Below are 24,705 nucleotides of genomic sequence, written 5' to 3'. Positions count from 1 at the left end.
TAAACCTAACTAACCTAAGGACATCACACACATCCATGCCCGAGGCAGGATTCGAACCTGCGATCGTAGCAGTCGCACGGTTCCGGACTGCGCGCCTAGAACCGCGAGACCACCGCGGCCGGCTAAAATTTTATGTACATAATTTGCTTTTGGGAGCAATCATACGTACAATATTTGGTCCATAACATTAAGAAAAAAAAACCTATCCTTAAATAACAATATCCTCAACAGTTTACACAGTTTACGTACGTAGTGCCATAGCGTCCTCTCCTGCCATAGTAATTCGTAATTTTGTGTCCGATTCCCTTCTCTTGCTAGAAAATCAAAATATCTTTAAATTTCGATTTTAGGTGGAATTTCAAATTAATGCTGGAAAATTGTGTTGTGGAGTGTGTTAATAAAAAGCGTCTTGGAATTAATGGAAATCAGCAAAAGGGGCCTTTAATTATTCACGTTAATCCAGGGGAGGGGGGTTGCGCTCCGGACACCCTCGACACCAACTTCGGCTACGTCCTTGCAGTCCAGTGTAGATAAACTGAGCAATTACAAACGACGCATGGCAGGTTTGAAATAGCTCATAACACACTACAGGAGTTGGTAGAAGTTTGTGTAGAGACAATGCAGGGCAAATGGCATTATCAAACTAATGCTGGAAAATTGTGTTGTGGAGTACGTGAATAAAAGCGTCTTGGAATTAGTGGAATCAACAAATGGGTCCTTCTAATTATTCACGAAAATCCAGGCAAATAATGTGCTTGAAACTAAGCGAAAAGACGTCGAAATGAAGGAATTGCATAATGAACTGCTACAACAATGATAATCCACCAGGGAAACAGGTAAGTTGTAGTTGTTTGTAACAGTACTTCCCATTCAGACTGTAGAAATTCCTTACAATTAGTTTGCACCTGAAAATAATGCACACAGGAATTTAATTTAATTATCGCGCAAAAATAAGGAAGTAACACCATTCCTAACAATTTAGTGTTCTTGGGTGCGAAAAGAAATTTTGAACCTTACAAAGTAAACAGTCTCTTTCTGTCATCAGGAAAGACAGGAGACATACAAGATTTGATAACTGTGAACCACTAGAAAGGCGACCACCTGCCTCTAATAGCGTCATTTTGGTAATTAATTCATTCAGAAAATTTAGTTTTGCACGTCCGATTTAAAGTTGTCCTTTTGTTTGTTGCGATATCGTTTTGCTGTAACTCACGTTTTACCAAAGGAACCGCTGAGCTTTTCAACACGAGGATGACATTTCCGCTAATACAGCCTTCTACTGGCATGATAACAACAAATTTGCAAATTGCAGAATGAGTCTTTCACTCTGCAGCGTAGTGTGCGTTGGTTTGTAACTCTCAGGGAGATTCCGCGACTGGAACCTGAAACGTTACTTTATCAGGCAGTACAAGGAATTAAAAAAATAGGTTACAATGCCCGCGTAAATTTTTTATCCTCAAAAATTAAATTTTTTTAGATAGCAAAAAATTATTTTAATTTCTCGCAGAAAGTTTCCTCTGTGTTGCGATGATCGTTTGTTTGAGCTGGCTTTAGATGTAAATCAAAGAAATTGAACAGCTGGGTTGCAACAGCTGAGCTGTCCGTGGTGGCCGAGCGGTTCTAGGCGCTTCAGTCCGGAACCACGCGACTGCTACGGTCGCAGGTTCGAGTCCTGCCTCGGGCATGGATGTGTGTGATGTCCTTAGGTTGGTTAGGTTTAAGTAGTTCTAAGATGTTAAGTCCCATAGTGCTCAGAGCCATTTCAACCATTTTTTGCAACAGCTGCTAGCGAATATACGTTACCGACGAACATCCTCGAAGCTCTACGTCTGCTGTTGCCTCATGCCTGCTTTTTAAGTTTTCCACCAGCAAGTTTTGAAGCAGTCTACATTCACCTGCAGAATGAAAGATTCATCCAGTAAACAATCCCCTAGTGTAGGGGCTAAGCCATTTCTCTGCCATATCTCTCATCCCAAGAGTGCTAGTCCCGCAAGGTATGCAGAACTTGTCCGAAGTTTGGTAGGTACTCTGTGAGGTAGTAACAGAAGTAAAGCTGTGAGGGCGGCCGTGACTTGTGCTTGGATAGCTCAGTCGGTAGAGCACTTGCCCACGAAAGGCAAAGGTCCCAAGCTGAAGTACCGGTCGAGCATACCGTTAACCCAGGAGTCACTCGGATACAACTTGTAAAGTCACACGATGCCATTAGTAGGAAAATTTTCGAATCTCATTAGGAAAATAGGAAGAGGATCGCCTCTGACGGAAGATAGCAGCCGAAATAAATTTGAGTGGAAGAATATTATTTCAATTGAATGCTGAAACGGAGTTACTGACATGAAGTAGCGAGGGCCAAAACGGAAAGAGAGGCAAAATAACTGAAATTAAGGACTGCTGAACGGAGAACTCAACTTAGCAGCAAATACCTTAAAATAGTTTTATTTTATTGATATGACCGACTCTGGGCTGTCAAAACCCATCTTTACGTGGGTTTCTAGTTTTGTTCGTCAGCATCGTTTCATGCGCTCCTATTGCGTAGTTTGGGCCACTTTACACGCTGTGTGATTAAAATGAATGAATTTTATGCTCTTACACATTTTCTAGTGAAGAGCGTTTCATCCCGTTTTACCCTTATACATTTCAGAGAGGATAAACATTTATGTGCCACAGTTATTTATGTGATATATATGTCCATCTTCTCTGAAATTCGTAAGCAATAAAGCGGGACGAAACGACGTCTGCTAGAACAAGTGTAAGTTTGTATGACTCATTCAGTTTATATGCCGCCAACTGTGGCACGCTATCAAACATCACAATGTGACGCTACCTACGCACATATTTATAAGCAGTGCAGGAGCGGATGAAATGATGCTGGCGAAGACGTCCGTGTGCTAAAACCCGCAATTGGTCACGTCTACCAAATAAAGCTTTTGTAGAGTAATAGTAGCTTCCGTCCCCCATTCCCCTTTCTTTAAAGAATCGAATTTGTCTGTATGAAACAGCTTCAAACGTCTATTCACTTTACAAATGAGTTAATGTGTTAAATACACGACGTTAAGCTTGTGGCTGCAGACACTAAAGGTTTTCGTGCAGCTCAGTGTTTATGAAATCGTATCTCCTGATCTGTGTCGTACAATTACGTAATTCTGCAGGTACATTCAGTGGTATACACGGATACTGTCTACAAAATGTGTTGCTAGTAGAGTTGGTACTAAAGAAGCACTAAATTAAAACTTGATGCTTGATGCTGAAGTTTTATTGCATGAACAGCGAACATAAACTTCTTTCTTTACACTATCTCATGGCTTGTGTCAGCGAGAAAAAAATTCGAAAAGGTTTGAAATTATGTATAAAGATAGTCAGAAGCTGCTAAGGGCTTTCATTCTGAAATACTGTGAGAATGAAGTCTGGGCGATTTTCAATCCGTTAATTACGCTGCCACAAGACTTATACACAGTTTCTAACGAATGTGGACAGATTAGATTACATTAGATTAATACTTGTTCCATAGGTCATGAATACGACACTTCGTAATGGTGTGGAACGTGTCAGGTTAATAAAAGGTGTCTATACAAGATATTACATTACACAGAATATTACATGACACTTAATATTTTTAATTTTTTTGTGGAGGTTGGGGAAATTACCCATTTACTATATCCAAAAATTCATCTAATGAGTAGAAGGAGTTGCCATTAGGAAATTCTTTTAATTTCCTTTTTAATGCTATATGGCTAACTGTCAGGCTTTTGATGCTATTAGGTAAGTGACCAAAGACTTTTGTGGCAGCATATTTACCCCCTTCTGAACCGAAGTTAGATTTAGCCATGTATATTGTGAGACTACAGTGAAGATCTCTAGCTCTTTAAATAAGTGTCTGCAGGATGATTTTGGATGAGCCCCAGCAATTATTCTGATTACACGCTCTTGTGCAATGAACACTCTTTTACTCAATGATGAGTTACCCCAGAACATGATGCCATACGAAAGCAGAGAATGAAAGTAAGCATGGTAAGCTAATTTACTCGATGTACATCGCCAAAATTTGCAATGACCCTAATAGCATAAGTAGCTGAACTCAAACGTTTCAGCAGATCCTCAGTGTGTTTTTTCCAGTTCAACCCCTCATCAATGCATACACCTAGAAATTCTGACTATTCTGCCTTAGCTACCGATTTCTGAGCGAAGTCTATATTTATTAACGGTGTCATTCCATTTACTGTGTGGAACTGTATATACTGTGTTTTGTAAAAGTTTAATGAGAGCCCATTTGCAGAGAACCACTTAATGATTTTCTGAAAAACATCGTTTACAATTTCACCAGTTAATTGGTTCAAATGGCTCTGAGCACTATGCGACTTAACTTCTGAGGTCATCAGTCGCTTAGAACTTAGAACAAATTAAACCTAACTAACCTAAGGACATCATACACATCCATGCCCGAGGCAGGATTTGAACCTGCGATCGTAGCGGTCGCTCGGCTCCAGACTGTAGCGCCTAGAACCGCACGGCCACTCCGGCTGGGACACCATTTAATGCATGTCTGTTGGGTGCGATAGCTATACTTGTATCATCGGCAAAAAGTACCAGCTTTGCATATTTTTGAATATAGAATGGCAAGTCAATAATATATATTAAGAACAGCAGAGGACCCAAGACCGAAACTTGCGGCACCTCATTCTTGACTGTTCCCCAGTTTGAGAAATCGTGGCCGAAAACGCGTTCCAAGGAGGGGATAAAACATACCTGACAGTGTAGATTTCAATGACTGGGAGCAAGTGGGAAAATTCTGTACGTACCAGTGTTTTTAGCTTTACCTTAAGACGACAGTGTGCGGTAGGATTATCTTTGAATAGCCAATCTACGTTTCGCACTACGAAAGGCATTAATTACGGCAGGAGAGACAAATTCACGCCCGTGGGGTTTTCATATGTCTCGCCTGTGAGACGTTGTGGAGGCATGACTGGTCCCATAAGACGATCGCGAATAATACACACCCGAACTGACGATGGGAAAAAAATCCAACAATAACGCTGCACTAACGAATTGCCCGAATGGAACGGGACATGTTCAAATAAACACAGGATTACAATTTCAGAAAAATCTTATGATTTGTTCAAGAAAACGAACTTCAGAAATCAATAACGTGTCGGTCCACCTCTGGCCCTTACGCAGGTAGTTATTTGCCTTGGTATTGACTGATAGAGTTGCCAGAAGTCTAACTGAGGGACCTCGTGTCAGATTCCGTCCAGACGGCGCGTTAGGTCGTCAAACTCCCGAGCTGGTTGCTGGCCCCTGCTCATAATGCTCCAAAAGTTCTCAGTTGGGGGAAGACCCGGTGACCTTGGTGGCCAAGGCAGTATTTTAAAAGCACAAAGACAAGAAGTAGAAACCATCGCCGTGCGGGGGCGGTCATTGTCTTGCTGAAATGTCAGACTAGGACGGCTTGCCACGAAGGGCAACAAAACGGGGCGCAGAATGTCGCCGACGTACCACTGTGCTGCAAGGGTACCACGGATGACAACCAAGAGGTGCTGCTATGAATACGAATGGCGCCTGAGGCAGTCACTCCCGTTTGTCAGGCCGTCGGTATCCCACTGCTGGCTGAGGAGTCTCAAGACACGTCTTCGGCCTGGAATTTCATTGATTGGAGTAGAATTGTGTATAGCGACGAGTCCTGCTTCCAACTGAACGACGACCAACGAAGACGTGTGTGGAGACGCCCCAGACAGCGGTGGGTCATCAGCCTGACTGTCGCGCACCATACAGTCCGACAACCAGGATGGATGGTCTGGGGCGCCGGCTCTTTTCATAGTAGGAGCCTTTTTTTGTCATATGTGGCTCCCGTACACCATAGCACTATGTCGCCGATATTCTACGCCCGGTTTTGTTGCCCTTTATGGCAAGCCATCATCGGCTTACATTTCAGCAAGATATTGTCCGTCCGCACTCGGCGAAAGTTCCTGCTGCCTGTCTCCGAACTTGCCAGACCCTACCTCTGCCAGCAAGGTAGCCGGATCGCTCCCCAATTGAGAACTTTTGGAGCACTATGAGCAGGGGCCAGCAACCAGCTTGCGATTTTGACGATCTAACTCGCCAATTGGAGAGAATATGGCTCGCTGTCCTTCAGGAGGACATCCAACAACTCTCTCAGTCAATATCAAGCCGAGTAACTGGTCGCATAGTTGCCAGAAGGGGGCCAACACATTATCGACTTGCTCAATTTGTGAAGCTCATGCTCTTGTATAAATCACTCAATTTTTCTTTTGTCTGTACGTGTACATCACATCTACCGACTGGGATACCTCCTTCGAGGTCCGTCGCTTTTTTGCCTTAGAGCGTATTTCTGGCCACTCTTCCTCTCAGGGATGGTTTGGTTCAATTTGTTCCCATCTCGCAAAGTCCCCTGTAGATTTATAACCGGCTTGTGTTCTTAACTGCGTAAGAGCCGCAGAGTTCATATACAGGCAGAGTGGACGAAATGTGTGTGAGAGAAGTAGAGGAGTAGCTTACCGACGGGGAACTCGTGGAAGTCGAGCACGACGACCTCCTGGGTGTTCTGGACGAAGGTGAGCACCTGCTGGAGCACGTCGGCCAGCGGCCGGAAGCGCACCAGCCCGTGGTTCAGCCACCACACCTCGTCCGTGAGCGGGTAGTAGGCGACGCGCAGGTCCAAGTAGCGCGCGCCGAGCGCCAGCTGCCACAGCACGGACTCCTCCTGCGGCACACGTCGCCGTTCGTCGGGTTTCCGTCGCATCCTCTGTGTCGCTCAAGTCAAACACTACCAATGCTCTTCCCCCATTTGACGACAGGCGTTCAATAAGTAATGCAATACATTTTTCTTTCTCCGCCAATTTTCGGTCGCAAAAAGGCGAAATTTGTTAAGGGGAAATCGTAGACTATTCCCGATTCAGCCCGCGTTGTTTTATGAAGTTCCAATACGTGACGACGCTATACATAGCTTTCAAAATGCCGTCGTAATGGAGGTAATTTTATTTTCCAGCAGTGAGCTGTCATAGAGTTACTTCTGGCGGAAAACCGGAGTATCGCAGATATTCGTAGGAGCTTAGGGGAAATCTGCAGAGGCCAGGCAGTAAACAAAAGCACGGCGAGTCGATGGGCGAGGTGTCTGTCATCACCTCGACAAGGTCCTGCGTGCCGACCGGCCGCACGTGGACGCACGCGCGCTCTCATTCGATGTGATCGATGGGTCAACTCAAACAACTCTCTGCACAACTGGGCGTCTCTGTCGGTAGCGCTGACACACTCGTCTGTTATTTGTGTTACTCAACAGTGTGTGTCCGCTGGATTCCTCACTGCTTACGCACACTCCGATTCCCATTTGTTCGTCTCAACGAAGGATGCCCTCCACTTGAAGTAGTATATCGATGATGAATACGTTATTGATATAGCAAGACATTGTCTCCGATATCGACCAGCAGTGTGGTACTGCGTTGATATGCAGGCCCTCCCAATAAGGTGGCACATGGCCGTTACATTGAACGGAGGTTATGATGAAAAATAGGGTGTTGTACCCAAAGGGGTGGAGGATAATATGCTGTATTGGAATCCCGAATGAAACCAACCTGGTTTCAGAAAAGAATCTGTTGCATTATTTACTGAACGCTCCTCGTAACATTCTCGTTGGCAATAGGAATCTTCGATGATAAATTACTAACCCTCCCAAAACGCAAGTAATGATTTTAAGACGAAACTCCCACGAATGCCATCTTACGAATTTTCACTTAACTTTCTTTACATGTCACCAGTACAGTAAAATACCTGCTGCTAACTTTCGACCGCAAACTAATCTACAATTTGGCTGAATTTTCTCATGCTCAGAAATTAGAAGAAGCGAACAGCTTTACTTGGTAAAAACTTTCTAGAGGCAAGTTCGCATAAACATTTATTTATTTACAAACAACCGGTTTCGACAGATTTTATTTTCGTCCTCAGGCCTTCAAAAATTTATGCTATAAAAAGTGTTCATCGTGAGTTGCACCTCCCGCCAAATTGTCTTGTCATGTAGATAAGGCGCTACATTTTACCTACATGACGCCAGGTCCAACTCAAAATGAACACATTTTATAAGATAAATTTTTAGAGTCTTGAAGATGACAATAACCCTTCGATTGTAAGTAAAGAAATAGGGGGTAGGATTCGTTATGAATAGGAATGTAGGGTACAGAGTGCGCTACAGTGTACAGTTCAGTGATAGGGTTGTTATTATCAGAATCGACAACAAACCAACACCGATAACGACAGTTTAGGTATGCATGTCGACGCTGAAGATAAGAGGTAAAGTATATGAGGATATTGAAAGGGTAATACAATACATAAAGGGAGATGAAAATCTAATATTCATGGGGGACTGGAATGCAGTTGTATGGGAAGGAATAGGAGAAAACGTTACAGGGGAACATGGACTTGGGACAAGTGATGAGAGAGTATAAATATCAGCTAGTAATAGCGAATACTGAATTCAAGAATCACAAGAGGAGTAGGTATACTTGGACAAGGCCGATTGACATGGGAAGATTTCAGTAAGATTACAACATGGTCAGACAGAGATTCCAAAATCAGGTACTGGATTCTAAGGCGTGCCAAGCAGCAGATATAAAATCAGATCACAATGTAGTAGTGATGAAGAGAAGCGCGAAGATTAAGAGATAAGTCAGGAAGAACCAGTACTCCAAGAAGTGAGATACAGAAGTATTAAGCAATGACGAGATACGCTTGAAGTTCTCTAAAGCTATAGACACAGCAATAAGGAATAGCTCAGTAGGCAGTACACTTGAAGAGGAATGGACATCTCTAAAAAGAGCAATCACAGAAGTTGGAAAGAAAAAGGTATAAAGACGGTAACTGCGAAGAAAACTTCACTAGATCGATGAAACAAGGAAGTACAAAGATGTTCTGGGAAATTCAGGAATACAGAAACAAAGTGGCTGAGAATGACATAAACAGGAAGCGCAGGGAAGCTAAGATGAAAGGGCTGCATGAAAAATGTAAAGGAATCCAAAAAGAAGTGATTATCGAAAGGACTGATTCAGCACTTAGGAAGGTCAAAACATTTTTAGGTGGAATTAAGAGCTAGAGTGCTAACATTAAGAGTGCAACGGCAATTCCTGTGTAAAATGCAGAGGAGAGAGCGGATAGGTGGACAGAATAATTGAAAGCCTCTATGAGGAGGAAGATTTGTCTGATGTGATAGAAGAAGAAACAGGACTCGATTTAGAAGAGATAGAGGATCCAGTATTATAATCATAATTTGTAAGGACTTAAGATGAAGCAAGGCAGAAGGAATAAAATTTCTAAAAACACTGGGGTAAGTGGCAACAAAACGACTATTAACGTTGGTGTGTAGAATATATGAGTCTGGCGACATATCATCTGACATTCGGAAAAGCATCATCCACCCAATTCCGAAGACGGCAAGAGCTGACAAGTGCGAGAATTATCACACAATCAGCTTAACAGCTCATGCATCGAAGCTGCTTACAAGAATAATATACAGAAGAATGGAAAAGAAAATTGAGAATGCGCTAGGTGACGATTAGTTTGGCTTTAGGAAAAGTAAAGGCACGAGAGAGGCAATTCTGACGTTACGGCTAATAATGGAAGCAAGGCTAAAGAAAAATCAAGACACGTTCATAGGACCTGTGGACCTGGAAAAAGCGTTCGACAACGTAAAATGGTGCAAGATGTTCGAAATTCTGAAAAAAGTAGGGGTAAGCTATGGAATGCGGAATTAAAATTGAAGGTGAAAGGATATCAATGATACGATTCGCTGATGACATTGCTGTACTGAGTGAAAGTGAAGAATTACATGCTGAATGAACAGTCTAATGAGTAACAGAGTATGGTTTGAGAGTAAATCGAAGGAAGACGAAGGTAATGAGAAGTAGCAGAAATGAGAACAGCGAGAAACTTCACATCAGGATTGATGGTCACGAAGTAGATGAAGTTAAGGTATTCTGCTACCTACTCAGTAAAATGACCAATGACTGACGGAGCAAGGAGGACATGAAAAGCAGACTAGCAATGGCAGAAAGGGCATTTCTGGCCAAGAGAAGTCTACTAATATCAAATATCGGCCTTAATTTGAGGAAGAAATTTCTGAGAATATACGTCTAGAGTACAGCACTGTACGTTAGTGAAACATGGACTGTGGGAAAACCGGAACAGAGGAGAATCAAAGCATTTGAGATGTGGTGTTACAAACGAATGTTGAAAATTAGGTGGACTGATAAGTTAAAGAATGAGGAGGTTCAGCGCAGAATCAAAGAGGAAAGGAATATGTGGAAAACACTGATGAGGAGAAGGGACAGGATGAGAGGACATCTGTTAAGACATGAGGGAATGACTTCCATGGTACTAGAGGGAGGTGTAGAGGGCAAAAACTGTAGAGGAAGGCAGTGAGTGGAATACATCCAACAAATATCTGAGGACGTAGATTGCAAGTGAGATGAATAGGTTAGCACAAGGTTGGCACAGGAGAGGAATTCATGGCGGGCCGCATCAAGCCAGTCAGAAGATTGATGACGAAAAAAAAAACATTTATATCTGTTGAGACACTCGTAGGTCGTTGTGTATGTGGTGAAGATCAGAAATTCGCACGCCTTAGGGAGGGACTGTTTATGCTTGGGCTCCCTTCCTGTATACGCGTTGGTGAAAGTCCGTGAAGAATGGGTCAAGTACCTAAGATCAACGTTGCAGCTTTCTGAGCAACATGGAGAGCACATCGTTTAGCCTTTATGTCTTATCACCAGCATTTGCGTTGTTCTGTATAAAATGCGACATCATTCGAGCGCAAAGAAAGGCACAATTGGGTTACTGTCATGCAATTCTCTGTGTGGTTGATATATCACATGACACTGTTTCTATTGGAAGTTACAAGTTGCATCTAAGAGTGTTCCAAAATGGCCGCCATGATGGTTCCACAACCTCCCAGATTTTTCTCCTGGTCCACCTCATACTACTTGGCTTCAGAATTCAGTATATCCAACTGGTTTTGTTCAGGAAGTGTGTTTACGCAAGTATGGGCCTCACAGCATCGCCGGATTGCTATTAGAGTGTGTATACCGTTTTCTGCTGCTGTTGATATTATACTCATCTGGTCTGAAATCCTTGTATTTTTTCCATTTCACTTCACTGACCCCTATTATATCTAGATTGAGCCTTTGCATTTCCCTTTTCAGTTTTTCTAGTTTCTAGATTCAAGCTTCTGAGAGTCCACGATCCGACTCGTAGAACGTTATCCTTTCGTTTATTATTTATCTTTTTCTCATAGTTCTCTTTGGTTGTGAACGGCCAGTGTCGGTTGGCCAGTCAGTGTGCTCCCTGCCGCCGTTGGATAAGCAGCTGCAGCAGCAAGTCGTATAACCCTAGCTTACTTATTTGTTAGATAGTTTAATTAATTTCTTTGCATGTTTTTTGGTACTTGCATTGTTTAATTCATATATTTCGGGCGTATTATAGTATTTGAGGGTTGTAGCATCGCGCCTTAGTACCTGAATAGTGCAAATTCGCGTAGTCGTCTGTCTTCTGTTTTTGTTGTGAACGGCCAGTGTCGGTTGGCCAGTCAGTGTGCTCCCTGCCGCCGTTGGATAAGCAGCTGCAGCAGCAAGTCGTATAACCCTAGCTTACTTATTTGTTAGATAGTTTAATTAATTTCTTTGCGTGTTTTTGGGTACTTGCATTGTTTAATTCATATATTTCGGGCGTATTATAGTATTTGACAGTTGTAGCATCGCGCTTTAGTGTTTACTTCGTAGATTCTTATTTAAATTGCGTGTGAGTTTCGTATAGGAGGTGCAATTTCGAGTTTTAGTTACTGTAATCGTAAATTCAGCAGATTGTAGCGCAGTCGTTAGGCATTTGTACAGGTTAGTTGATACATTCTTTGCGTGTTCCGCTTGCGTTATCTAGGCACGGACTCGTGTTTCGGTAACTGTTGTTAAACATCGAGTAGAATGGACAGGGACTGCGATTGCTGTGTTCGGATGAGGACTGACTTGGCATCCCTTCGCTCACAGCTGCAATCGGCGCTGACTTCGGTCGCGCAGCTTGAGGCTGTTGCCAATGGGCACCACTGTGGGGAGCCGGACTCGGGTATCACGGGGATGTCAACCTCGTCCCGTCTGTCCCCAGATCGGTCTGCCGCTGTGGTTGCCCCGGTTGCTGCCCGCAGTGGGGCTGAGCCCTCGCCTGTGGTTGATTGCGAGGTCGTTCCAAGGCGTGGCAGGCAGCGAAAGGCGTCCCCGGAGGCTGATCAGAAAGCCTCCCCGGTGCGTCTGACAAACCGGTTTCAGGCACTGTCTCTGGTTGAGCCAGATGCAGCTGCCTGCCCTGTTTCAGAGGATCATTCTCAGCCTTCAAGATCTGGGCAATCGCAGAGGGTGGGCTTACTGGTAGTTGGGAGCTCCAATGTTAGGCGCGTAATGGGGCCCCTTAGGGATACGGCGGCTAAGGAGGGGAAGAAATCCAGTGTGCACTCCGTGTGCATTCCGGGAGGAGTCATCCCTGATGTGGAAAGGGTCCTTCCGGATGCCATGAAGAGCACAGGGTGCAGCCAGCTGCAGGTGGTGGCACATGTCGGCACTAATGACGTGTGTCGCTTTGGATCTGAGGAAATTCTCTCTGGATTCCAGCGGCTATCTGATTTGGTGAAGGCTGCCGGTCTTGCTTACGAGATGAAGGCAGAGCTCACCATCTGCAGCATCGTTGACAGAACCGACTGCGGACCTTTGGTGCAGAGCCGGGTGGAGGGTCTGAATCAGAGGCTCAGACGGTTTTGCTACCGTATTGGCTGCAGATTCCTTGACTTGCGCCATAGGGTGGTGGGGTTTCGGGTTCCGCTGAATAGGTCAGGAGTTCACTACACTCAGCTGGCGGCTACACGGGTAGCGGAGGCTGTGTGGCGTGGACTGGGCGGTTTTTTAGGTTAGAAGGCCTCGGGAAAGTGCGGGATGGGCTGCAATGTCAAAGGGTGCTTGGCAATTACAGGACGTGCTTGGATCAAGGAACAGTCGGAATTATAGTTGTAAATTGTTGTAGTTGCGCTGGAAAAGTCCCTGAGCTTCAAGCGCTAATAGAAAGCACAGAAGCTGATATCGTTATAGGTACAGAAAGCTGGCTAAAGCCTGAAATAAGTTCTGCAGAAATTTTTACAAAGTCTCAGACGGTGTTCAGGAAAGATAGATTAGGCAGAATTGGTGGTGGAGTGTTTGTGTCTGTCAGTAGTGGATTATCTTGTAGTGAAGTCGAAGTAGATACTCCGTGCGAATTGGGTGGAGGTTATACTTAACAGCCGAATTAGGTTAATAATTGGCTCCTTCTACCGACCCCCAGGCTCCGATGATACAGTTGCGGAACAGTTCAGAGAAAGTTTGAGTCTCGTAACAAATAAATACCCCACTCATACGGTTATAGTTGGTGGGGACTTTAACCTACCCTCGGTATGTTGGCAAAAATACTTGTTCAAAACCGGTGGTAGGCAGAAAACGTCTTCCGAGATTGTCCTAAATGCATTCTCCGAAAATTATTTCGAGCAGTTAGTCCACGAACCCACGCGAATTGTAAATGGTTGCGAAAACACACTTGACCTCTTAGCCACAAACAATCCAGAGCTGATAGAGAGCATCATGACTGATACAGGGATTAGTGATCACAAGGTCATTGTAGCTAGGCTCAATACCATTTCTTCCAAATCCATCAGAAACAAACGCAAAATAATTTTATTTAAAAAAGCGGATAAAGTGCCACTAGAAGCCTTCCTAAAAGACAATTTCCATTCCTTCCGAACTGACTATGCGAATGTAGACGAGATGTGGCTCAAATTCAAAGATATAGTAGCAACAGCAATTGAGATATTCATACCTCATAAATTGGTAAGAGATGGAACGGATCCCCCGTGGTACACAAAAAAGGTCCGAACGTTGTTGCAGAGGCAACGGAAAAAGCATGCGAAGTTCAGAAGAACGCGAAATCCCGAAGATGGGCTAAAATTTACAGACGCTCGAAATTTGGCACGTACTTCGATGCGAGATGCCTTTAATAGGTTCCACAACGAAACATTGTCCCGAAATTTGGTAGAAAATCCGAAGAAATTCTGGTCGTATGTAAAGTACACAAGCGGCAAGACGCAGTCAATACCTTCGCTGCGCAGTGCCGATGGTACTGTTATCGACGACTGTGCCGCTGAAGCGGAGTTATTGAACGCAGTTTTCCGAAATTCCTTCACCAGGGAAGACGAATGGAATATTCCAGAATTTGAAACACGAACATCTGCTAGCATGAGTTTCTTAGAAGTAGATACCTTAGGGGTTGCAAAGCAACTCAAATCGCTTGATACAGGCAAGTCTTCAGGTCCAGATTGTATACCGATTAGGTTCCTTTCAGATTACGCTGATACTATAGCTCCCTACTTAGCACTCATATACAACCGCTCGCTAACCGATAGATCTGTACCTACAGATTGGAAAATTGCGCAGGTGGCACCAGTGTTCAAGAAGGGTAGTAGGAGTAATACATTTAACTACAGACCTATATCATTGACGTCGGTTTGCAGTAGGGTTTTGGAGCATATACTGTATTCAAACATTATGAATCACCTCGAAGGGAACGATCTATTGACACGTAATCAGCATGGCTTCAGAAAACATCGCTCTTGTGCAACGCAGCTAGCTCTTTATTCGCACGAAGTAATGGCCGCTATCGACAGGGGATCTCAAGTTGATTCCGTATTTCTAGATTTCCGGAAAGCTTTTGACACCGTTCCTCACAAGCGACTTCTAATCAAGCTGCGGGCCTATGGGGTATCGTCTCAGTTGTGCGACTGGATTCGTGATTTCCTGTCAGGAAGGTCGCAGTTCGTAGTAATAGACGGCAAATCATCGAGTAAAACTGAAGTGATATCAGGTGTTCCCCAGGGAAGCGTCCTGGGACCTCTACTGTTCCTGATCTATATAAATGACCTGGGTGACAATCTGAGCAGTTCTCTTAGACTGTTCGCAGATGATGCTGTAATTTACCGTCTAGTAAGGTCATCCGAAGACCAGTATCAGCTGCAAAGCGATTTAGAAAAGATTGCTGTATGGTGTGTCAGGTGGCAGTTGACGCTAAATAACGAAAAGTGTGAGATGATCCACATGAGTTCCAAAAGAAATCCGTTGGAATTCGATTACTCGATAAATAGTACAATTCTCAAGGCTGTCAATTCAACTAAGTACCTGGGTGTTAAAATTACGAACAACTTCAGTTGGAAGGACCACATAGATAATATTGTCGGGAAGGCGAGCCAAAGGTTGCGTTTCATTGGCAGGACACTTAGAAGATGCAACAAGTCCACTAAAGAGACAGCTTACACTACACTCGTTCGTCCTCTGTTAGAATATTGCTGCGCGGTGTGGGATCCTTACCAGGTGGGATTGACGGAGGACATCGAGAGGGTGCAAAGAAGGGCAGCTCGTTTTGTATTATCACGTTATAGGGGAGAGAGTGTGGCAGATATGATACACGAGTTGGGATGGAAGTCATTACAGCATAGACGTTTTTCGTCGCGGCGAGACCTTTTTACGAAATTTCAGTCACCAACTTTCTCTTCCGAATGCGAAAATATTTTGTTGAGCCCAACCTACATAGGTAGGAATGATCATCAAAATAAAATAAGAGAAATCAGAGCTCGAACAGAAAGGTTTAGGTGTTCGTTTTTCCCGCTCGCTGTTCGGGAGTGGAATAGTAGAGAGATAGTATGATTGTGGTTCGATGAACCCTCTGCCAAGCACTTAAATGTGAATTGCAGAGTTAAAAAAAAAAAAAAAAAAAGAAAAAAGAAGAAGAAGGTCACCTCCCCCTTGGCAGTCCTCTACCGGAGATCGGAATGGGGGACTATTCCGGAATCTTTTGCCAATGGAGAGACCATAATGACACTTTTTCAATTACAGGCCACGTGTCCTGTGGATACACGTTACGTGTCTATAATGCAGTAGTTTCCATAGCCTTCTGCATCCTCATGCCGTTGATCGTTGCCGATTCTTCCACCCTTAGGGGCAGATTCTCACCCTGGAGTAAGAGAGTGCCCTGCACGTCTGTCTGCTTCCCCGCTCCCTTTGACAAGGTTGTTGGCAGAATGAGGATGACTTCTTACGCCGGAAGTCTTCGGCCTCCAATGCTGATAATTAATCAAAATTTAAGCAGTGGCGGGATTAGAGCCCGGGACCGAGAACGTTTTGATTACTAATCAATGATGCTACCCCACCTTTTTTCATTTTGTACGTTATTGATTGTTGTTATTTGGCCGTAGCAGACGTCACACGACATACTTTGCAATTCGTTGTTGATCCCATCACTCAGTTATTTTACAACGCCTAGATCGCGGGTGCATACATCCAGCGTATAATACAGCCTCCATAAGATTGCTTGTTAGTTCACACTTCCTGCATTGTAGCTAGTTCCCTCCAGTCAGTGCGCTCGACACCACGATGGATTTGTTCGCCGTTGGAAAATTGCCACAATAAATGACCTGAGTGCAAGTGAAGAAGAATTACACGATCTGTTGAAGGGAATGAACGGTCTAATGAGTAAACAGTATGGATTGAGAGTAAATCGAAGAAAAACGAAGATAATGAGAAGTAGCAGAAATGAGAACAGCGAGAAACTGGACTGGTGGTCGCGAATTGGACGAAGGTAAGAAATTCTGCTACGTTGGTAATAAAACAACCAATGGCGGACGGAGCAATGAGGACATCAAAAGCAGACTAGCACTGGGAAAAAGGGCATTCCTGGCAAATAGAAGTCTACTAGTATCAAACATAGGCTTTAATTTGAGGAGAAATTTCTGAGAATGTACGTCTGGAGTACAGCATTGTATGCTAGTGAAAGATGGACTGTGGAGAAACCGGAACAAAAGAGAATCCAAGCATTTGAGATGTAGTGCTACAGACGACTGTTGAAAATAAGGTGGACTGTTAAGGTAAGGAATGAGGAGGTTCAGCACAGAATTGGAGAGGAAAGGAATATGTGAAAACACTGATAAGGAGAAGGGACAGGATGGTAGGACATCTGTTAAGACATGAGGGAATGACTTCCATGGTACTAGAGGGAACCTTAGAGGGCAAAAACTGTAAAGGAAGACAGAGATTTGAGTACATCCAGCAATTAATTGAGGATGTAGGTTGCTGGTCCTACTCTGAGATGAATAGGTTAGCACATGAGAGGAATTCATAGTGCGCCACATCAAAGCAGTCAGAAGAGTGATGATCCAAAACAAAAAAGTAAACGGTGCCCGCCGCCCCTCCCGTTACATCTATTACACGTACACTGCGCATGCGCGCGCGCGCTCAGCAGTTGCAGAACCGTCTTGTAGTCGCGGACCCGGCTTCTCAAGTGGCGGCGTGTCAACCTATTGCTCGCCCCAGTGTCCTCCTGTGGTCGGCTCTCGCTGGTGGGCACGACGTCCGGAAAAGCCTACATTAAAGAAACTAAATAGAAACCAGCAACGTTATGGGGGCCAGATACAAGCGAAAGTTTTTTGCTCTGAGGCACTGTGGTACTCTCAGGTAGTACTGGCACTGTTACATTTTCGCTGGTAGTTACCGTCTGATTGTTGGTTGCCGGTACTTCCTGGAAGTGTCTGAGAGTCGTACGGGAGCAGACGTCGGAAGCGTGAATACACAGCAGGGTGAGAGTGTCTGTGAGAGCTGAGAGAATACTCGCCGCGAGATTTGTCTGGTGTAGTTCCGTGCGTGAAGGAAGAGGGTCGGGCTGCGGCTGCACTTTTAATACTTTTAGTGGCCAAGAAAAAAGTGAACGATCGTGTTCGATTAGAGAGCCGACTAGGCGATTAGGCGGCGGGACAATTTTGGAGCAGGCAAGACTCTCATTGTAGAGCTTGTGATGGAAAATGAGCAACAATATCGAAATTTTACGAAAATGACAGCTAAGGACAAGGAAGGAAAACTCTTTATAATTGCACCGAAAACTGCCCGTGTAGATAAATTCGCAAATCCATTACTGTTAAAGACAGACTACTTGTGACACTAATATTTGTAGCATCAGATACGTTTATTCTCTTTTTAATATTTTATAAAATAACAATTACAGTAAGATTACAGCGATTTCATCTTCGTAGCCATAGACGTTGAAGCGTGAAATAAGACGGATAGCTGTTAAAAAGCTGTTACACTACTGGCCATTAAAATTGCTACACCAAGAAGGAATGCAGATGATAAACGGGTGTTTATTGGACAAATATATTATACTAGAACTGACATGTGATTACATTTTCACGCAATTTGGGTGCATAGATCCTGAGAAATCAATACCCAGAACAACCTTTTCTGGCCGTAATAACGGCCTTGATAGGCCTGGGCGTTGAGTCAAACATAGGATGGCGTGTACAGGTACAGCTGTCCGTGCAGCTTCAACACGATACCACAGTTCTTCAACAGTACTGACTGGCGTATTGTGACGAGCCAGCTGCTCGGCCACCATTGACCAGACGATTTGAATTGGTGAGAGATCTGGAGAATGTGCTGGTCAGGGCAGCAATCGAACATTTTCTGTATCCAGAAAGGCCCGTACAGGACCTGCAACATGCGATTGTGCATTATCCTGCTAAAATGTAGGGTTTCGCAGGGATCGAATGAACGGCAGAGCTAAGGGTCGTAGCACATCTGCAATGTAACGTCCACTGTTCAAAGTGCCGTCAATGCGAACAAGAGGTGACCGAGACGTGTATCCGATGGCACCCCATACCATCACGCCGGGTGATACGCCAGTATGGCGATGACGAATACACGCTTCCAATTTGAGTTCACCGCGATGTTGCCAAACACAGATGCGACCATCACGATGTTGTAAACAGAACCTGGATTGATCCGAAAAAATGACGTTTTGCCATTCGTGCACCTAGGTTCGTCGTTGAGTACACCATCGCAGGCGCTCCTGTCTATAATGCAGCGTCAAGGATCAAATGGCTCAAATGACTCTGAGAACTATGGGACTTAACAGCTATGGTCATCAGTCCCCTATAACTTAGAACTTCTTAAACCTAAATAACCTAAGGACATTACACAACACCCAGTCATCACGAGGCAGAGAAAATCCCTGACCCCACCGGGAATCGAACACGGGAACCCGGGAGCGGGAAGCGAGAACGCTATTGCACAACCACGAGCTGCGGACAGCGTCAAGGGTAATCGCATCCATGGTCTCCGAGCTGACAGTCCATGCTGCTCCAAACGTCGTCGAACTGTTCGTGCAGATATTTGTTGTCTTGCAAACGTCCCCAGCTGTTGACTCAGGGATGGAGACGTGGCTGCACGATCCGTTACAGCCATGCGGATAAGATGCCTGTCATCTCGACTGCTAGTGATACGAGGCCTTGGGATCCAGCACGGCGTTCCGCATTACCCTCCTGAACTCATCGATTCCATATTCTGCTAACAGTTATTGGATCTCGACCAACGCGAGCAGCAATGTCGCGATACTATAAACCACAATCGCGATAGGCTACAATCCGACCTTTATCAAAGTCGGAAACGTGCTGGTACACATTTGTCCTCCTCACTCGAGGCATCACAACAACGTTTCACCAGGCAACGCCTGTCTACTACTGTTTGTGGATGAGAAATCGGTTGGAAACTTTTCCTGTGTCAGCACGTTGTAGGTGTCGCCACCGGCGCCAACCCTGTGTGAATGATCTGAAAAGCTAATCATTTGCATATCACAGCATCTTCTTCCTGTCGGTTAAATTTCGCGTCTGTAGCACGTCATCTTCGCAGCGCACCCACCTGGGCCACGGAGTACTTGTCGATGAGCGTCTCCCTGGGCAGCGCGGCGCTGGCGGCGGCGTCGGCGGCGCTGAACAGCTTGTAGGCGCCCGAGTCGTGCGTGCCGGGCAGGAAGAGCGCGGTGAGCGGCAGCGGGGCCAGCTGCGCGCGACTCTGCTCCATCCAGCGAGGCCGCGTCGCCAGCGAAGACACGCCCACCGCCGACGACGACACGTCGCCCGCAGACCGCGGCACCAGCCCCGCCCACCGGCCCAAGTCCGTCGCCTCGTAGCTGCAACAGCCGCGCCCGCTCTCACCCCTCCGTCTCAGCTACCGACATATCGAAACAACGCGACAAGTAAAAGCCGTTTATAAAGTGAAGAGCCAGAGAAACTGTTACACCTGCCTAATATCGTGTAGGGTACCTGCGAACACGCAGACGTGCCGCAACACGACGTGGCATGGACTCGACTAGTGTCTCAAGTAGAGCTGCGGGCAGCTGAGCAGGGCTGTCCATAAAATCGTAAGAGTACGATGGGGTGGAGATCTCTTCTGAACAGCACATTGCGAAGCATCCCAGATATGCTCAATAATGAAACTTCCTGGCAGATTAAACCTCGTTACACGACTGAGACTCGAACTCGGGACCTTTTCCTTTCGCGGGCAAGTGCTCACAGCACTGAGGACCGGGCGTGAGTAGTGCTTCGGTAGCTCAGGTGGTAGAGCACTTGCCCGCGAAAGGCAAAGGTCCCGAGTTCGAGTCTCAGTCGGGCAACAAGTTTTAATCTGCCAGGGAGTTTCATATCAGCGCACTCTCCGCTGCAGAGTGAAAATATCATTCTGGTATGCTCAATAATGTTCATGTTTCCGAGGTCTGCTGGCCAGCGGAAGTGTTTAAATTCAGAAAAGTTTTCCTGGAGCCACTCTGTAGCAATTTTGGAAGTGTGGTGTGTCGCATATCCTGCTGGAATTGTCCGTCGGAATACACAATGTACATGAATGGAGGCACGTGATCAGACAGGGTGCTTACGTACGTGTCAACTGTCAGAGTCGTATCTAGCTGTATCAGGGGTCCCATATCACTATAACTACACACGCCCCATACCGTTACAGAGCCTCCACCAGCTTGAACAGTACTCTGCTGCATGCAGGATTCATGCATTCGTAAGGTTGCTCCCATATCCGTACACGTCCATCCGTTCGATACAATTTGGAAGTAGACTCGTCCGACCATCCTGTCATTAAGAGTCCGGTGTCGGTTTTGACGGGCTCAGCCGAGACTTAGGGCTTTGTGTCGTGCAGTCATCAAGGGTATACGAATGAGCCTTCGTCTTCGAAAGCTCATATCGATGCTGTCTCGTTGAATGGTTCTCACACTGCTACTTGTTGATGGCCCAGCACTGAAATCTGCAGCAATTTTCGGAAGGGAAGCACTTCTGTCACGTTGAACGGTTTTCTTCAGTCGTCGTTGGTCCCAGTCTTGCAGGATCTTATTCCGGCCGCTGTGATGTCGGAGATTCGATGTTTTACCGCATTCCTAATATTCACGGTAGACTCGTGAAACAGTCGTACGGAAATATTCCCACTTCATCGCTACCCTTGAGATGCTGTGTCCCGCTGCTCGTACTCGGACTATAACACCACGTACAGACCCACTGCCATTGTAGCAGAAGTAACCTACTAACAAGTGAGCAAGACACTTGTTCTCTTATATAGCAGCACGGTATTCTGCCTGTTTACACATCTCTGTATTTGAATACACATACCTACACAATTTTCTTTGGCGCTTCAGTGTAAATTGTCTACGGTAATGATGTACGCTGGAGGAATTCATTTAAAATTTGTACCGCCACCAGGACGGCGACAGTCAGGCTGAGGCTGGGTGGAGACCAGGGGTCGCTTTGGGAGGCCTGGCCACGACGCCTGCCGCCAGCAGTGTGCTCGCGCTACACATGGTACTGGGCTTTTTTAAATTTTTTATCTTTCTTTATTTTTTTGTGTTGAAACCTAACAACTCGGTACTTAAAAGGGAAAGAAACAAATCGTTCTTAATCGTACATGGCTTCTACAACTGAAAAAAATAATCATTTCCAGTTATGGCCTGCAAACAATTTTGTTCACTTTTTATTAATTAAACAAAAAAGTAGACGAACAGGACCTCACAAATGAAATAAAATCTCTAACAATACGCCTGAAAAGGGTTCATGACGAAGAACTAAGAGGAGCAGTTAAGTCAACATTTTTTTCTTCTTTTGTCAATTTGATCAAAAGCGAGGTAACAACAATGATACATATGAACAGAAAAGGGGCTCCAGAGATCATCTAACTGCTTGACATCTCAATACCAGGTACAGCATATTCGTAAAAAGCTCACGATAGTCTGGGATCCTTTGCCACGTCCCCTGGATCGTAATCATATGTTGGTAAAAGGGTAACGAGCGACATGGCGCAATAGTTAGCACACTGGACTCGCACTCGGGAGGACGATGGTTCAAGCCCCCGTCCGGCGATCCCGATTTAGATTTTCTGTGATTTCCCTAAATCGCTTCAGGCAAATGCCGGGATGGTTAGTTTGAAAAGGCAAGACGGCTTTCCTTCCCCATCCTTCCCCCAAACCAACCGACCAACCATTCCTATTGGTAAAAGGGCAAGGGTCCGGCTCGTAAACCCCCTCCCGTCCCCCCACTACGTGATGAACATAATTCTCGATAAGCCACATGACTGTGTTGCTCTTCGTTTTGAGAAAGGATGTTGAATCGGAACGCAGGGGAACCTCACTGGAGATTGGCGCTTCCGTCGTCCTGGCAAGAATGGCCAATCGTCGACGGAGCCAAATCCTGTTTCCGCAGGCGAGCAGCAAACGACCTGATGGATCCATTTCGTGGCAACGAGAGCATCGCTCTGTCTCACTAAGGCCAATACGATAAAGTCGAACATTGGTTGGGACAACGTCGTGGACGACTTGGTATGACGAGGGTACCACTTCCGTTCATCTACATCTACATCCATACTCCGCAAGCCACCTGACAGTGTGTGGCGGAGGGTACCCTGAGTACCTCTATCGGTTCTCCCTTCTATTCCAGTTTCGTATTGTACGTGGAAAGAAGGATTGTCGGTATGCTTCCGTGTGGGCTCTAATCTCTTGGAAGCCGTTACACCACACCGCCACTCTGGTGCTGCGACATATGTTAATTCGTTGCTTCCGAAGTTATTGCCGACTGTTCTCAGTTTATTAAGAGAAAAACGATGCAGTAAGTCCATGACTGGAAACTGGGACGAACGCTGTAACGCTCGGAGAATGACATTGTCGTTCATGAAGCACTTGCGGATTTCCAGTAGCCCAGGAGCAAGCATTTTGTTCGTTAACCACGCCGTCGAAAGGAAAATACGCTTGTTGAGAGTTTGTTCCCTTATCCTCCGCCGCTGTGGCCGAGCGGTTCTAGGCACTTCAGTTCGGAAACGCGCTGTTGCTACAGTCGCAGGTTCAAATCCTGCCTCGGCCATGGATGTGTGTAATGTCCTTAGGCTAGTTAGGTTTAAGTCTAGGGGAGTGACGACCTCAGATGTTAAGTCCCATAGTGCTTGAATCATTAGAACATTATTCTCCACCCAGCGAACTAACAGTAGTGTCTACCGCTTATGTTCTGCACTCGGCTTCTGAGCAGAAATCATCTTGTACAGATATCCAGAGGCCACATTCATGAATGTACTGAATGGCGCATCTGGATAAGCCGCTGCTGTCTCTTGGCAGCACGATTTGCCAGGACTACTCTGTGGAGCAACTCGTAACCCCATTAGTATTGTCTGGCGAGCACACAGTCTTCGCCCGAGGTCGTTTCGCTTCCATATTGATCCTTCTCGTACAAAACTAATCGTACAGCCTGGGTGGTTCTGTTGCTAGAGGCCCATTGTGTGTTAACTTTTGTCAAAACCGCCTCTGACCGATACACGACTTGGTGTCGGTAAACAGTGGCACAACTGTCGATCGCTGGTGAGTTGTTAGTCTTCCACTATCGACCATGTTGTCGACACTAGTCTCCTAGCGACGGTCTCGTGAATTAGGCGTCATTACGTAACCCATTTGTTTCTCCAAGCTTTACTGTTACTGCTGTTGCGATGCTCAACACGATATCTGGAGCGACTGGTAAATTATGTACGAAACAAAGTGTGACTCATTTCGTGCGTCACCCTGTGTTTGGCAATGGAGTGTATCTTATTTAAAGAATATACTAACTGTTTAGTAATTATTTTCATGTAAAAATGTGAAAATAATGAATAAGTTATCAGATAGCCCACAATTTTCTGTGCACGTAATTCAGTTTTGGTAGCTAAATAATAAATATTTGGGTAAATATGCGAGATGTTCTAGAACTGTGTAAAGTGCTGTCTATCAAAATTATTTTTTACCTCCGAAGTACGACCTTGTATTCATAAACATTGGCAGCACAAAAAACAGTAGGAACATTGTGAAAGCTACGTATTTCTTATGATTAGGCCGGCGGAGAACTCCAGCAAATGGACTGGCCGATGGAAGCGTTCTGACCCCTGATCCACCCTACTCCTCAACCTATACACTAACGACCAGCCAGCACCTAATCATACTAAGACGGCAGTCGCAGCTCAGGGGACTTTCGAGGTAGAGCAGACGCTGGAGGAAGCACTCAGAGCTTTCTCTGAATGCTATCGAAATGACTCCCTTCGACCGTATCCTTCGAAGGCTCAAATAATCGCTTTTCACCTTCGATACAGGCAAGAAAATCTAAAAGACAGTATTTCCTGAAATAATGCCACATTGTATACCACAGATAAACCACCATACCCGGGTGTAGCGTTGGATAGATCTCTGACATATAGCCACCAGTGCGGAAACGTCTGTCAGAAGGTGACCTCCAGAAATAATATCTTGTGAAAACTCATAAACGGCAAATGCGGAGCA

The 24,705-nt window shown here is 45.2% G+C and overlaps 1 protein-coding gene across 1 annotated transcript in view; it reads right to left on the bottom strand.

Annotated features, from left to right (window-relative positions):
* Window positions 1-24,705, bottom strand: part of LOC126284651 (PI-PLC X domain-containing protein 1-like) — a 365,603-nt gene that overhangs the window by 36,474 nt on the left and 304,424 nt on the right. Inside the window, exons 5-6 of the mRNA XM_049983744.1 lie at window positions 19,791-20,061; window positions 6,508-6,712 (exon numbers count right to left, since the gene is read on the bottom strand). Coding sequence (XP_049839701.1) covers window positions 6,508-6,712; window positions 19,791-20,061 — 476 coding nt within the window. The remainder of the gene's footprint in view (window positions 1-6,507; window positions 6,713-19,790; window positions 20,062-24,705) is intronic.

The sequence above is a fragment of the Schistocerca gregaria genome, chromosome 8 (genome assembly GCF_023897955.1).
Source record: "Schistocerca gregaria isolate iqSchGreg1 chromosome 8, iqSchGreg1.2, whole genome shotgun sequence".
NCBI classification, from domain to species: domain Eukaryota; kingdom Metazoa; phylum Arthropoda; class Insecta; order Orthoptera; family Acrididae; genus Schistocerca; species Schistocerca gregaria.
This window is presented reverse-complemented; position numbering and strand designations above follow the sequence as displayed.